The sequence below is a fragment of the Vanacampus margaritifer genome, chromosome 16 (assembly GCF_051991255.1).
Source record: "Vanacampus margaritifer isolate UIUO_Vmar chromosome 16, RoL_Vmar_1.0, whole genome shotgun sequence".
NCBI classification, from domain to species: Eukaryota; Metazoa; Chordata; class Actinopteri; order Syngnathiformes; family Syngnathidae; genus Vanacampus; species Vanacampus margaritifer.
The window spans coordinates 3,866,878-3,879,488 of record NC_135447.1 but is presented as its reverse complement, the minus strand read 5'-3'; the positions used below and the strand labels follow the sequence as shown (position 1 = coordinate 3,879,488).

At 40.9% G+C, this 12,611-nt stretch overlaps 1 protein-coding gene across 2 annotated transcripts in view; it reads right to left on the bottom strand.

Annotated features, from left to right (window-relative positions):
• jade2 (jade family PHD finger 2) overlaps positions 1-11,557 on the bottom strand; it is a 42,078-nt gene extending 30,521 nt beyond the window's left edge. For both annotated transcript variants that reach the window (XM_077545728.1, XM_077545729.1), the window contains exons 1-3: positions 10,830-11,557; positions 7,892-7,955; positions 5,414-5,499 (exon numbers count right to left, since the gene is read on the bottom strand). In XM_077545728.1, the coding sequence (XP_077401854.1) occupies positions 5,414-5,499; positions 7,892-7,955 (150 nt within the window). In that variant the 5' untranslated portion in view covers positions 10,830-11,557. The remainder of the gene's footprint in view (positions 1-5,413; positions 5,500-7,891; positions 7,956-10,829) is intronic.
• Positions 11,558-12,611: the final 1,054 nt, after the last annotated feature.

The following is a 12,611-nucleotide window of genomic DNA, read 5'->3' as shown; positions in this document are numbered from 1 at the left end:
CACCCGAATACAGGTTTGAAACCCTACTTTGAGTTCAAGAAACCCTGGAAGAATTTGGTGCGGAAATACAAGACCATCTAACAGCTTTGGGAGTCTGGGGTGTATATTAAAATGATTTTTGTCAAATTGGCCCCCCAAAAAAGGAAGGAAAAAAAAAAAGTCATGCCCGAGGAGTGCCACGAAGAAACTGCTTTTTTCTCGTCTCCTTTGAACATGAATGAAAGAGTCACACTCAAGATGGCGGCTGGTCCTTTGAGTCCCCACCCCCCTCTCCAGTGAGACGTAAAAGCTGTCAATGGACATAAAAAGACGCCACAGAAGCGTGAATGGGATTTCCTCCTCGGGACGACAAATGTCACATCCTGCCACTGGCGCGAGCTCGTTAGCGACGCAGACAGACGCATTCAAGGAAACGCAAAAAAAAAAAAGGACAAAAGAGAGAGAAAAAAAGTCAGCAGATGTGCTTGCAAGCTCAAGTGGGAAAAAGTCTAGTCAAGTGCTCACAAATGTAAGCCGCACCTGTGATGTGGTATTCATTGGGGCGCACATTAGCGTTAATGCTGTGCCAGGTTTCAAATCCTAATTTTATAAACCGAACCCAAGCTTGAAATCCTAACATGACTTCCTAATTTACCGCCCTAACCCTAATTGGATTTTTTTCCTTTGCAAAGCCTTAACATTTGCTTGAAACCCAAAACCGTGCTTGAAACCCTAATTTGAAACCCAATTTGTAAACTCTGACCCAGGCTTGAATCCATAACTTGATACCCTAACTTCTAAACTCGAACCTGAAACATAATTGTTGTCTTGAATCACTTAATTTAAGTATCTTTAAAACCTGACCTCCAAACCCTAATCGTTGTTTGAAACCCTAACCGTTGCTGTGTCAAACCTCTCATTTGAAACCCTATTTTGAATTTCTAACACATTAAACCTTTCTCCAAACCATAGCCCAAGCTTGAAAGCCAAATTTAAAAATTCTAACCTTATCTTGAAGCCTTAATCTGAAACCTTAACATGAAGCAAAAACCAGGGATGTGATTTGACCAAAGTGAAATTATCTGAAAATTTAGCCGGGGGTCTGGGGGCCGCTGGCACCCAGCTAGGTCCAGGGCAGTGCCCTGGTGGGGGGACAAGGGGGGCGAAGCCCCCTAGAGCTCATGGGTTTTCCGTGTTTTTAAGTACTTTCAATGCACTCACATGACAAAGAAATAGACAAAACAACAGCATAAATTTTCAATGTATATTGAACTATCCCATATAAAATGGCAGTTTTAGTCAACTCAAAATCAGTCACATTCAAAAACATTGGACTGCCTTTGCTTTTAAAAACTATCACTGAGAATATCATCATATCTAACTAATGTGATTACTAAGTTAACACATAAATAATTGAAGAAAAAAAAATAATATATAAAAAATAAATGAAGAGTTCAAATTTCATGAACAAATAATTGTATCATGACCAAATGAAAAGTAACTCATATTAGAGCATACCACAAATGTCTTTGTTATAGCAGAAGATGTTATCTGTCGGAGTCATGTGCATACACAATGAACTACAAAAAAAATAAAAAATAAATAAAAAAAATTAAACTGTTTTTTTTTTTGGGGGGGGGGGAGATAAAAAAAAAAAAGCGGAATTCCGCGAATTAGCGGAAAAATCACATCCCTGAAAAACCCTGCCTTGAATACCGACTTTAAAACCCTAACCTTCGCTCAAGATTCTAATTTAAACACCTTGTTTGAAACACTACAGTATACTGAAACCATAATCTATGCCTCAAACATTAAAACGCATCCAGAATTGACGCCATAACTTGAAATGAAACCCTAATCAAAAACCCCAACACCGGCTGCAAACCCTATTTCGGGAAAGCTGGGCTCCCAGGTGTGAAGGCAGCGTGACAGCATGAATATGAAGTGAGTAGAGTACGAGCGTAAGAGTGAGTGTGAGGCAGCAAACGCGCTCTGAAAACCTACAAAGAAAAAAGTGGGTCACTGACAAGCCAGAGAATGAAGGAGACTTGAGAGACCCCTCCTTCTTCTCCTCTCACTTCTTGAGAGCGTGGTGTAAATAGACGAACGTGCTAACAAATGTCTGCGAGGAAGAAGATGTGACCCACTTACGGGAAGCAGTGCTTTAAAAACAAAAATCAACATATACATCATTAATGCGAGGGGGGTTCAAAACACGCTGGCAATCGGGACATTTTCAAGACATCACCAACACTGGCTGATGCATAACTGGAATGCATTACATGTAATATCACATTTTCCTTTTTTTTTCTTTTTTTTTTAAAGGGACAATAATCTGTTCCAGAATGCTGGCCAACAAATGTTCCGGTGGAAATCGAAATTTATAATTTTCATGAACTTCTTTAAAGAGGTCTGGTCTACAGTACAGCTGACAATTTGATTCACTTTTGCAACTATTACAGTACAGACTATTAACTATCAGAAAAGCTGGGAAAAAAATGCTAACAAAAACTACTTAGCTCACTAACTAACTGTATAAATACTGGATTCAGAAAGCCAACTGACTATTAATGAGAAGTAGCTATAAACAAACTATTTAGCGCACCAATAACTGGCTAACTACTTAGCTAGCTATCTTGCATGCTTTGCTGTGCTAGCTATTTAAGTAAACAAATACCTTACTTGGCTAACTAACTGACAAAGAAGCAAGCTATTTAGAAAGCTAATTAATGCTTAGCTACAAGCTAAGTGACTAAATGCTCGGTTAGCTAGATAACTGCTTATCAGCTCAGCTAGCTAGCTAACATATTAACTACATAGCTAGATAGATAACTAACACAACTACCTAACAGACTAATTAACTACTTAGCTGACTACGTAGCTAACTACATAAGCGCTCAAGTAAATCTTAACTAATGACTAGCTCACGAACAAGCTAGCAAGTTGTACAATATCAGTGTGTTGAGTTGATTTTGAGTTGATTTAAACGTGATTTTTTTTTTTCAAACAAAACAAAAACAATAACAGTTATAAACATACAACAACAAAATGTGTACTACACAACAGCTATTAGTTCATTGGAGTAAAATACAGATGTTTTACTTACACACATTCCTGTTGCTGTGATCATCAGGTCGCCATAGCGTTGCACAGCTGTTTCGACCAGACCATAATGAGCTACAACAGCTGCTAACCAGCTACCACACATGCGCGCACACACAAATTAAGCAACAAGTGTTACTAATCGCGCAGGACGGTGCAGATGTTTTGTTTGGTAAACAAATTTGCTTAGTCAATAACAAGAAATAAAGTACTTGTTACCAAACAGATTTCTTGTTTGGCCAACAATATTAATGAAACCTTACTTTGAAACCCTAACCCAGTCTTGGAACCCCAATTTGAAACCTTAACTGTCTTGAAACGTTAACTGTCGTTTGAAACCCGAACCCAGACGCAAGACCTTTGAATACACTCGTGCATAGTAATAGTCCACCAGGAACAAATGTGGGTTTTGGGAAGGTTTTGTTTCCATATTGACTCGCACCTTGCATCAAATACTCTCTTTTCGTGTGTGTGCGTGTGTCTGTGTGTGTGTGTGTGTATGTCCAGGGGCTATGTTGTTGCCATGTTTTGACAAGTGTCAACGGTTCCCGGCGGGCTACAAGCAAGCAAGCAGGCACATTTCCCCCAAGACTAGCTTGAATGAATGAAGCCACTTTAAACACCCCCCCCCCACACCCCCCCCCCCCCACACACACACACCACCACCACCACCACACACACACACACACACACACAGGAAGTTGTTGTGCCGTCTCAGGATGCACACATGCTCTTTTTTTTCTTTTTTCTTTTCTTTTTTTTTTTAAAACGTTACCAGTAAAGCGTCGGCCGCAAGAAGCAAACTGTGACTTCCCGTAAGCGTCCCGAACGCTCTTCATCAAAGCAGCGGGGCTGTCGGCCTTCGAGGAAAAAACGCCGGTAGAGGATGAGCAATAAATAGACGCGCGGCTCCCTATTTAACTTGCGCGCGTGCGCTTGTGCGTGCGCTTGTGCGTGTAATGACAGACTGTCGACTGTTTGAGTCCCACCAAGGAACCGAGAAGGACACTCGACTTCTCACTTGTGACGCAGTCAGAGTTGTGTCCCAATACTTTTGTCATTTTCCTGTAGGAAGTGTGTTGTCACAATACTTTTGTCCACATTATGGAGGCTGCTAGTTGAAACCCTACTTGAAAGTCCAAGCTCAGGCTCCAAACCCTGAGACTGTAATCCTTGTATGAAATCCTAACTTGAAAGTCTGCCGGAAACGATGTTAACTCAGTCTTAATACCTTAACTTTGGCTTGAAATTTTAACCCTTCAAACTCTTCAAACCCTACTTTGAAACCCGAAACTCAGGTTTGAAACATTTTCAAAAGCTAATCAAAGTTTAAAACTCTAACCTGGTCTTGAAACCCTAATTCAGAAATGTAACAATTATGTTTTTAATAATGTTATCTAATCACCCTAATAAATACGTAGTCTTAAAAGCCTAAATAGAATCACAACATTGGCTGACAATCCTAATTTGAAACCTTAATCAATTTGTAAACCCTACTGTGAAACTCCAACCCTGTTTAGAAATCCTAATTTCGATTCTCTAAACCAAAATATTTCCAAAGGCGAGACCAAAACATTTAGAATCACGTCACATCAAAGACGGTTAGCACTTAGCATAGCTTAGCATAGCAACAGCTAATTGCTTTCAGCGCAAGCCCCGTATTTATTTTGGTCAAGCGGGAGGAATCTGCAAGCCACAGAACGTCTTTCGCAGCGACCAGTTTTTCCGCTTCATGCGCTAGGGTAGTCATTTGAGAGTCCTCGGGGACCGCTCACGGCGACCACTCACGCAACCCGCCACTTTGTCCGACCACACCGTGCCGGCCGTTGGAGCAGCGTCGGCAGACAAATGTATTGACTTTAGACACGGCAGTATGGTCCACTTAAACACACGTTATTGTGTGCTTACGACCCTAATTTGAAATGTTAACGCAGGTTTGAAACCAGAATCGGAAACTCTATCCCATCCTTAACCCTCACATGGAAACTTAAGCTTTGCTTGAAGCCCTAAGATAGGAGTAGAACCATCATAATTTGGACCCTAAATCCTATCTTGAAAGTGAATCAAAATCCCGAACCCTTGTTTGGAGCACAACTGTAGCTTAAAACCCTATGCCGTAAATTTTGTTTAAAACCTTCAAATCAGAATTTGAAACCCTATTTTCCAACTGAATTATCAATTATCATTAAAATCCCTAACTTTAAAACCTTAACCATAATTTGAAACCAAAACCACCACCCAAACTTGAAACCCTACCCAAGCTTCACAACACAATTTGAAACCTTAACTCAAATGACCGATCAACTGGGGACGTGTGCAGGTTGTCTCTCACCTCCGAATGCTTCTTGTGCTGATGTCGTACCCACGTGATGCTGGTACCCGCGTTCTTGGACGACCTGGACCACGACGTCACCTGACCTGCAACGATCACAACAAAAAAACATCAAAACACATACTGAACATCCTATAAAGCCAAAGATGGAGTAAGACGGCAGGTAGGGCTGCTCGATTATGGAAAAATATCATAATCACGATTATTTGGGTAATAATTGAAATCACAATTATTCCAATTATTTTTTTTTTGGTGCAAAACAAGAAAATGTTGAAACATTTAAAAATATTAAGACAAATAAAATTATTTGAAACACTATAATTATGTAAGTTCCTTTTGGACCAAACAAGATATATTAAATTAGTCATTTTAAAATAAAATAAAAAGATGCAAATATATGAATTTAAACAATTCACAATTAGTATTAATAATCTTTTATTTTTGTGAGTGTAATTATTAAAATTGCATTTCGATTAATTGCACAGGCCTAACAGGAAGTATTAACCTACCATAATAAAAGCTGTAAGAGAGTGCTAAACCAGTCACAGAAAAGCCAAATCAAACCCCTTTAACTGGCTAAGAGTCCAGAGTCAACGCCAATGGAGTAAAAACAGGAAATAGCAACCTACCAAAATAAAATCTGTAACAACGTTTACAGAATATATCCAAGTCAAAGTTCATTGTTTACAAAAAGCTACTAGCTGAGTGAACCAACAGCAATAGAGTGAAAAACGGAAGTATCAACCTACCAAAATAAAAGCTTCAAGAGTGCTAAACCATTCACAGAAATTCCAAATTAAAGTCTCTTTGTTTACAAAAAGCTGTGAGTGCCATCAAGTCAATGATGATGGAGTAAAAACAGGAAGTAGCAACTTACCAAAATAAAAATCTATAACAGCTTTTAACCCATAATAAAATATCTAAATCAAACTTTGTTCACAAAAATCTGCTCGCTAAGCATCATATCAAGCCAACAGCAGTGAAGCAAAAAACAGGAAGTAGCAAACAAAACAAAATAAAATCTGTAATAGCTCTCAACCGGTTACCAAATATTTAAATCAAAGTCCCTTTGTTTACAAAAAGCGAGTGGCTGAGAGTCACAGTCGCGTAGGCTAGCTAGCCGATCGACAGCTAGCACCCAAAGCTGTCGTAGTAGCTAGCCGACATCGTACGCGCTGCTACTTCCTGTCAAAACCGTGCAAACGCGACACACGTCTCACAGGGGATTCAAATCAATGTTTGTTCACAAAAAAGCGACTCGGAAATTGATGGTGTAATTGCCTCGCGTATGTGTGCGTGGATAAGTCTGTTCAGACTTCACAAGTATAACTAGGGTGTTTGCGGCAATGGAGGAAAATATGTTGAGTGGGAGGTAGCGGGCGTGCGCACACACACACATGCACGCACACACATTCAGGCTGCTAATGATCACCCACACACACACGGCCTCCATTAAAGTCAGTGTCTCGTCCTTTCAGTCGCACAATCCAGTTGGAATTAAACCTCCACTCTGCAATGCTGTCAAATGTGTGTGTGTGAGTGTGTGTGTGTGTGTGTGTAGTGAAGAAGGGCAAACCCACAACTGTGTATGTGCAGGTGATTATTGTCGTTCTTGCGCGTCATCACAACACAGCTGTCGTCAAGATGTGTGCACAGATAAAAAAATAAATTTTAAAAACTTTAGTGAGTGTGTGTTTTGACTAAAAAAAAAAGGGTGCACTTTTAAAAAAGATATGTTTAAATAAACACATGGTGAACATGAGAAACAGTTGCATGTTTAATGAAAAATTAAACGTAAAAAGTCAAAAATATGTTTGAATGAAAACAACTAATTAAAAAGATAACAATGACACAATAATTATTTAAGTCAAACATTGTTAAAAGTAAAATCAATTTAAAGAGAAAAAGAATTGTAAAAAAAATGTAATAGAAATATTCATAGTTATAATCTTAACAATATTTAATTCCAACAAATAAAAAAATAATTATTTATTTTTGCTTTATGCATCAGTGTCTGGTATCTGCAGACTCCATGAGTATGCAATACTTTAATATAAAATTAATATTTTAATATATTTAATAAAATATTTATTAATTTATATTAATAAAAATATAATTTTTTTAATAATATCAATACCTGGTATCAGTACGCAACCATCCCTAAATTGAAGTTAAAAAAATTATATTAATATTTTTTTAAGTCAAATTAAAAAAAAATTTAACTTAATTCAAAAAAATTAGAAAAAAAAAACTTATACGAAACAAAAATAGAAAACAATTCTAAAAATGTTTTAATAGTAAAAATAAAATTAAAAAAATAAAATCAAAAATTCAAAATCTAAATAATAAATAATAAGATAAAAATACAAACAAATGGGAAAAAAAACTTAGTATATCATACCATGCTTGTGTATTCAATTTCAGACATAAACTTAAATGCCAAGCCTGGCAACATAAGCAGCGAAGATAAAAACTTACTGTCGGTGGTGTCCGAGTCGTTGCTGCTGGTGGAATACTTCCTCCTCTTTGTCTCGCTCTCCATCTACCGGGCCAGCACCAAGACGGGCAGGAAGGAAGACAACAACAACAAAAACAGCAGTGAGAAGCCCAACAATGACAACACAACAAATGAACATATCGGTCGGCGGGTTGAATCAACGTCAAAGATCATCTTAACAGGGCTGCCAGTATATAATAAGTAATATATATATATATATATATATATATATACACACATACCATATTCCAGGAACACACACACACTGGCGCACTAAGTAAGAGCTATGGTCGTCATGGGATACTGACAAATGCTTCCATGATAAACACACATTAACTGACTACTGGCAGATGCACAAACAGCTACACAACACAGGCTGTTTGCCTCGTAACACGCACACACAGGAGGCAGAGGTCAGTCAGTTTGATAGAGAATCTTTGCATATAAATTGCTTCATAGCACTAGCGAGTGTGTGTGTGTGTGTGTGTGTGTGTGTGTGTGTGTGTGTGTGTGTGTCCTGCCTTGCATCCTCGTTTTCACCTTCACCCGTCCCTCATCCCTCACTCTTGCGCGTGTAAACACCATAAAGTATTAGGACACCGAGGATCCGCTCAAACCCCAACTTGAAGCGCTAATTTCGGACCCTAACACTCATTTGAAACCATAACCTGTGTTTGGAACCCTAATCTGAAACCCCATCTTTAGGCTTGAAATCTAAATTCCTAACCTTTATTTGTCAGCAATAGCCTGACCAATGAATCAGCCCTATTTGGAATCCTAATCATGATTTGAAACCCCAACTTTCAAACCCTGGCTTGCAAACCCTGAAATGTACACGGTGTACATTCCAGTATGACGTCGCTCTCCCTCCCCTTTCCTCTTCCTCCTCCTCCTCTTCCTCAACCCGTCACCGCACCACGTGGTGGTCCTTACCCCCTTTTTCAACCAATCACAGCCCAGCACACTGACACACACATATATACATACATAAGAGTCTCACGCACACACACACACGTGTACATACAGCGGACACGTGTGAGTCATATGATGATGGAAGGATGAGGGATGAAAAGATGAAGGCTTGTAAACAACATCCTGCCACATAGGACCCCGTGAGGGTGGGGGGGGGGTGAGAGATATGAAACACACACATTTACGCACACACATCATGACTCATCTCCGGTTTCAAACCCAGCGGGAGGACGTGTGTGTGTGTGTGTGTGTGTGTGTGAGTGAGTGTTTGAAGAGTGTGTGAGCGAATGTGTGTAATGTTGGGAAAAGGGGGTTTGATGGTGGTGGTGGTGGTGGGGGGGGGGTCGTGTCACAAATGGGAACAGTCAAGAAGTCTCCAGACGATTGTGCTTTAATTGATTCAAGAATTGATTCAACAACGAGAATGCACAGCGCAGACCTCCCTCAAGGCACCGCCACCCTCATTTGGGCAACGAAATGTCGACTAAAAACCCTACCTGGAAACCCTAACCCGGTCTTCAAACCCTGCATTAAATCCCAAAGCCTTGTTTGCAAACCCAACTCTGGTTTAAAACCCTAATTTGAAAACCTAACCTTTCTTTGACACCCTAACTTGAAACCTCTCCCTTTGCTGCAACCCCAAACAGGCTAACCAGGCTAAATTAACACAAAAAACAAATACCCCCTTTTCACAACCCTAACCCAGGATTAAAACCCAAATTTGAAATACTTACACTGACTGGAAACCTTACTTTGAAACCCTATCCATTTTTGAAACACTAAACTAGGCTCCAAATCCTAATTTCAAAACCTAACCCTTGTTTGAAACCCTTAACCCAAGAATAACACCAAAAATTTAAAACCCTAACCCTTCTTTGCCCTCACATCCTTGCTCTGTATTAACTATCAAAACCATGCATTCCACCTGTTCAGGATGCTGTGGAGTAGCTGTCGCTCTATTGACATGGAAAAGGTGCTGCAGTCACTTCCACACAAGAACTGGAGTCAAACACCCACCAGAACCCCCCCACCCTCACACAACAACAACACCCTCCTCTTTTTCCTCATCCTCCTCTTCCTCCAGAGCTTGCTAGATCTGCACAGCACGAAGCAGCAGCAGCAGCAGGAGGAGGAGGAGGAGGAGAGAGGTGCGGGTAGAGGGGTTGCTCTAATTCCTAGATGTGTGTAAGTGTGTGTGTGTGTGTGTGTGCCCTAGCGTGTGTAGTGGCGTGCTCTGCCTTCCTAAAAGCAAAACTGCCCCCCCCCCAACACCCCCACCCCCCAATACTCTATGCAAAGGAACCTGCAATTCCTCCGGGGGCTGTGAAGGTGCACTTCTCAAACAAACCCCCTCTAACGCGCATGCGCACTGCATCCGACTCACTATCGCAAGTTTGGGTTCGCACGCCGCTGCGAATCGCGCACAATTTGTTGCCATTGCGAACCCCCCCCCCAAAAAAAACATTGCCACCACGCGCATGCGCACTACCGACATGTGCGTTTCCCTTTTCCACGCTTTACTTCTATCAGACATACACTCAGGGAGGATGCCATCAGAACCAGTGGAGTCAGTGGACCGCCACCGCTTATCATGACGTCATATGTAATTTATTACCATACATCTAATACTTTATTTCTAAAGTGCTGCATCAGAATCACTAAAGTGCACCTGAAACCGCTTTTCATGACATTATATGAGTTTTCTATTACTGCAATATTAATTATAACGCAATTTAATAAGGGGCGTGTTTACCTTATTCTGTTGGGGGGGGGGGCAAACGCGCCTGCGCACTACCAACATGTGCATTTCCTCTTTAAACGTGTTATTTCCATCACACACCTTCTCACGCGTACTAACTAAGAGGGATGCCAAAGTGCTGCATCAGAACCACAGACCTAATTTTATTCATATACTATCAAACAACATCATAATAAAGGGATGTTTACCTTGTTCTGCTGGGGAGGGGGTCCCACCGATTAGGAGACCATCGGGATCTAAGCACATGTAAATGTTGTTCCTCTGGTTTAACTTCCACGTTGGGCTGACAGGACCCTTCCCCCTCCCACCCACCTTGACAGCTTAGGGGGGAGAGGAAAAAAAAACAAGAAATCCGAATAAAATCCACAAATAAATATGGAGAAAAAAGTGAGATGGAGGTCACGGAGCCGAGGGGCCGGGGTGTCGCCGCCGCTGCAGCCGCCTTTCAGTGCACGCCGAGCGGCTTGCGGCGCACGACATGCCGCTCACTGGAAAAAATCATGTCGCATTTCCCCCCCCCACCAAAATACACCAGCGTCCAAAAAAATGGCTTGGATGTCCCCAAAAAGATTGCAGTCCAGTTTGTTTCGCAATCCTCCACCTCTCTTCTTCTTCTTCCAAAACACACGACCAGGCTACCACCTCTTCCTCTTCGTCCCTCTCTGGCCCGGCAGTACGGTGCTGGACGCGGCTACGCACAAGACGAACGTCCCCCTCCGTCCGGCAGCCCTGCACGCTCCTCCTTAAAAAAAGAGAGTGAGAGAGAGAGAGATGGAGAGAGAGGGAGGGAGACTAAACGAATGTGGAGGAGGAATGGAGCGGTGGAGCTTCAGCTTGAAAACTCTTTTGGCGCCATATTTATGGCGTACTTTGAATTGAGCAGCACGGTTGTTGCACTTTCTCGTCGCACTGAGGCTGAGGTGCGAGCGCCCCCTACGGGAGATAGACGGTACTTCTGGTCAGCCTGTCGTGCACGTCATTCTGCACAGGATGATGGAACACAATGTACAAATATTTTTAGACTTATTTATTAGATTTAATTTGTGGATGGATATTTAATTAATGGATGGTGTAATTATGTGTTCACTTGTGCCACTTGAAACATGGCAAACTATCCACACACACACACATATATATATATATATATATATTTTAGCTTTCTAGCAGAAGGCTGAAGGTTTTGTGGTCATTGACTGCTATCTGATTTTTTTTTTGTTATATCACAAATATCTGCCATTTGAACAGGGGTGTGTAGACTTTTTATATCTTCTGTATATACCCTCCCACCGTCCTCTAAGGTTTCACAGTTAAATTGACGGACTATAAAATAAATGTAAAAATATGCAATGCATTAATTTTATGTACACATTTCACCTTAGTAAAGGACAAAGCTGGACAATTGCCAAGCACCCAATCAGATCGCCTCGATGTGGTCCACTATGCTGCAAGGTATGTTGTGATGTATTTCCCATCGTTCTCCTCATGCTCTGTTCTTTTCTTACGGCTTGGCAATGGCATTGGCATGCTGCAAAATATTATGAGCAGTTCGCAGGATCATGCAGTGAAAATCGTATGAGACCACAGCTCAGCGAGCAAGAGGTTTAGATCACAAGGATGCTTACGATTTGAGCATTTAGCATTGTTCTGCAAACAGCTTCCTATCAGGCCCCTTCAGAGGCTGAGTAGTTTTGCTTTATTGTAGTTTCATTTGAGAGTGGTTAACTTACTACACCCACAACGTGTAATGGACTTTAGTCTTTGCAATACTGTAATGCACTAACTTAAAATACACATTGTTCACTTTCCTGAAATTTCAAGCCCAGTATGACAAACTTATTGTGCTAAATTTATTTCAACTTTACATTAATTCTGTGATTAATTTTACTAGCCTCTTGTAGTACACTTTCCCACCACTACATGTTGCTGTGCCCAAACTGCAGCGTAAAAACACAACAACATCCGGGTCACGC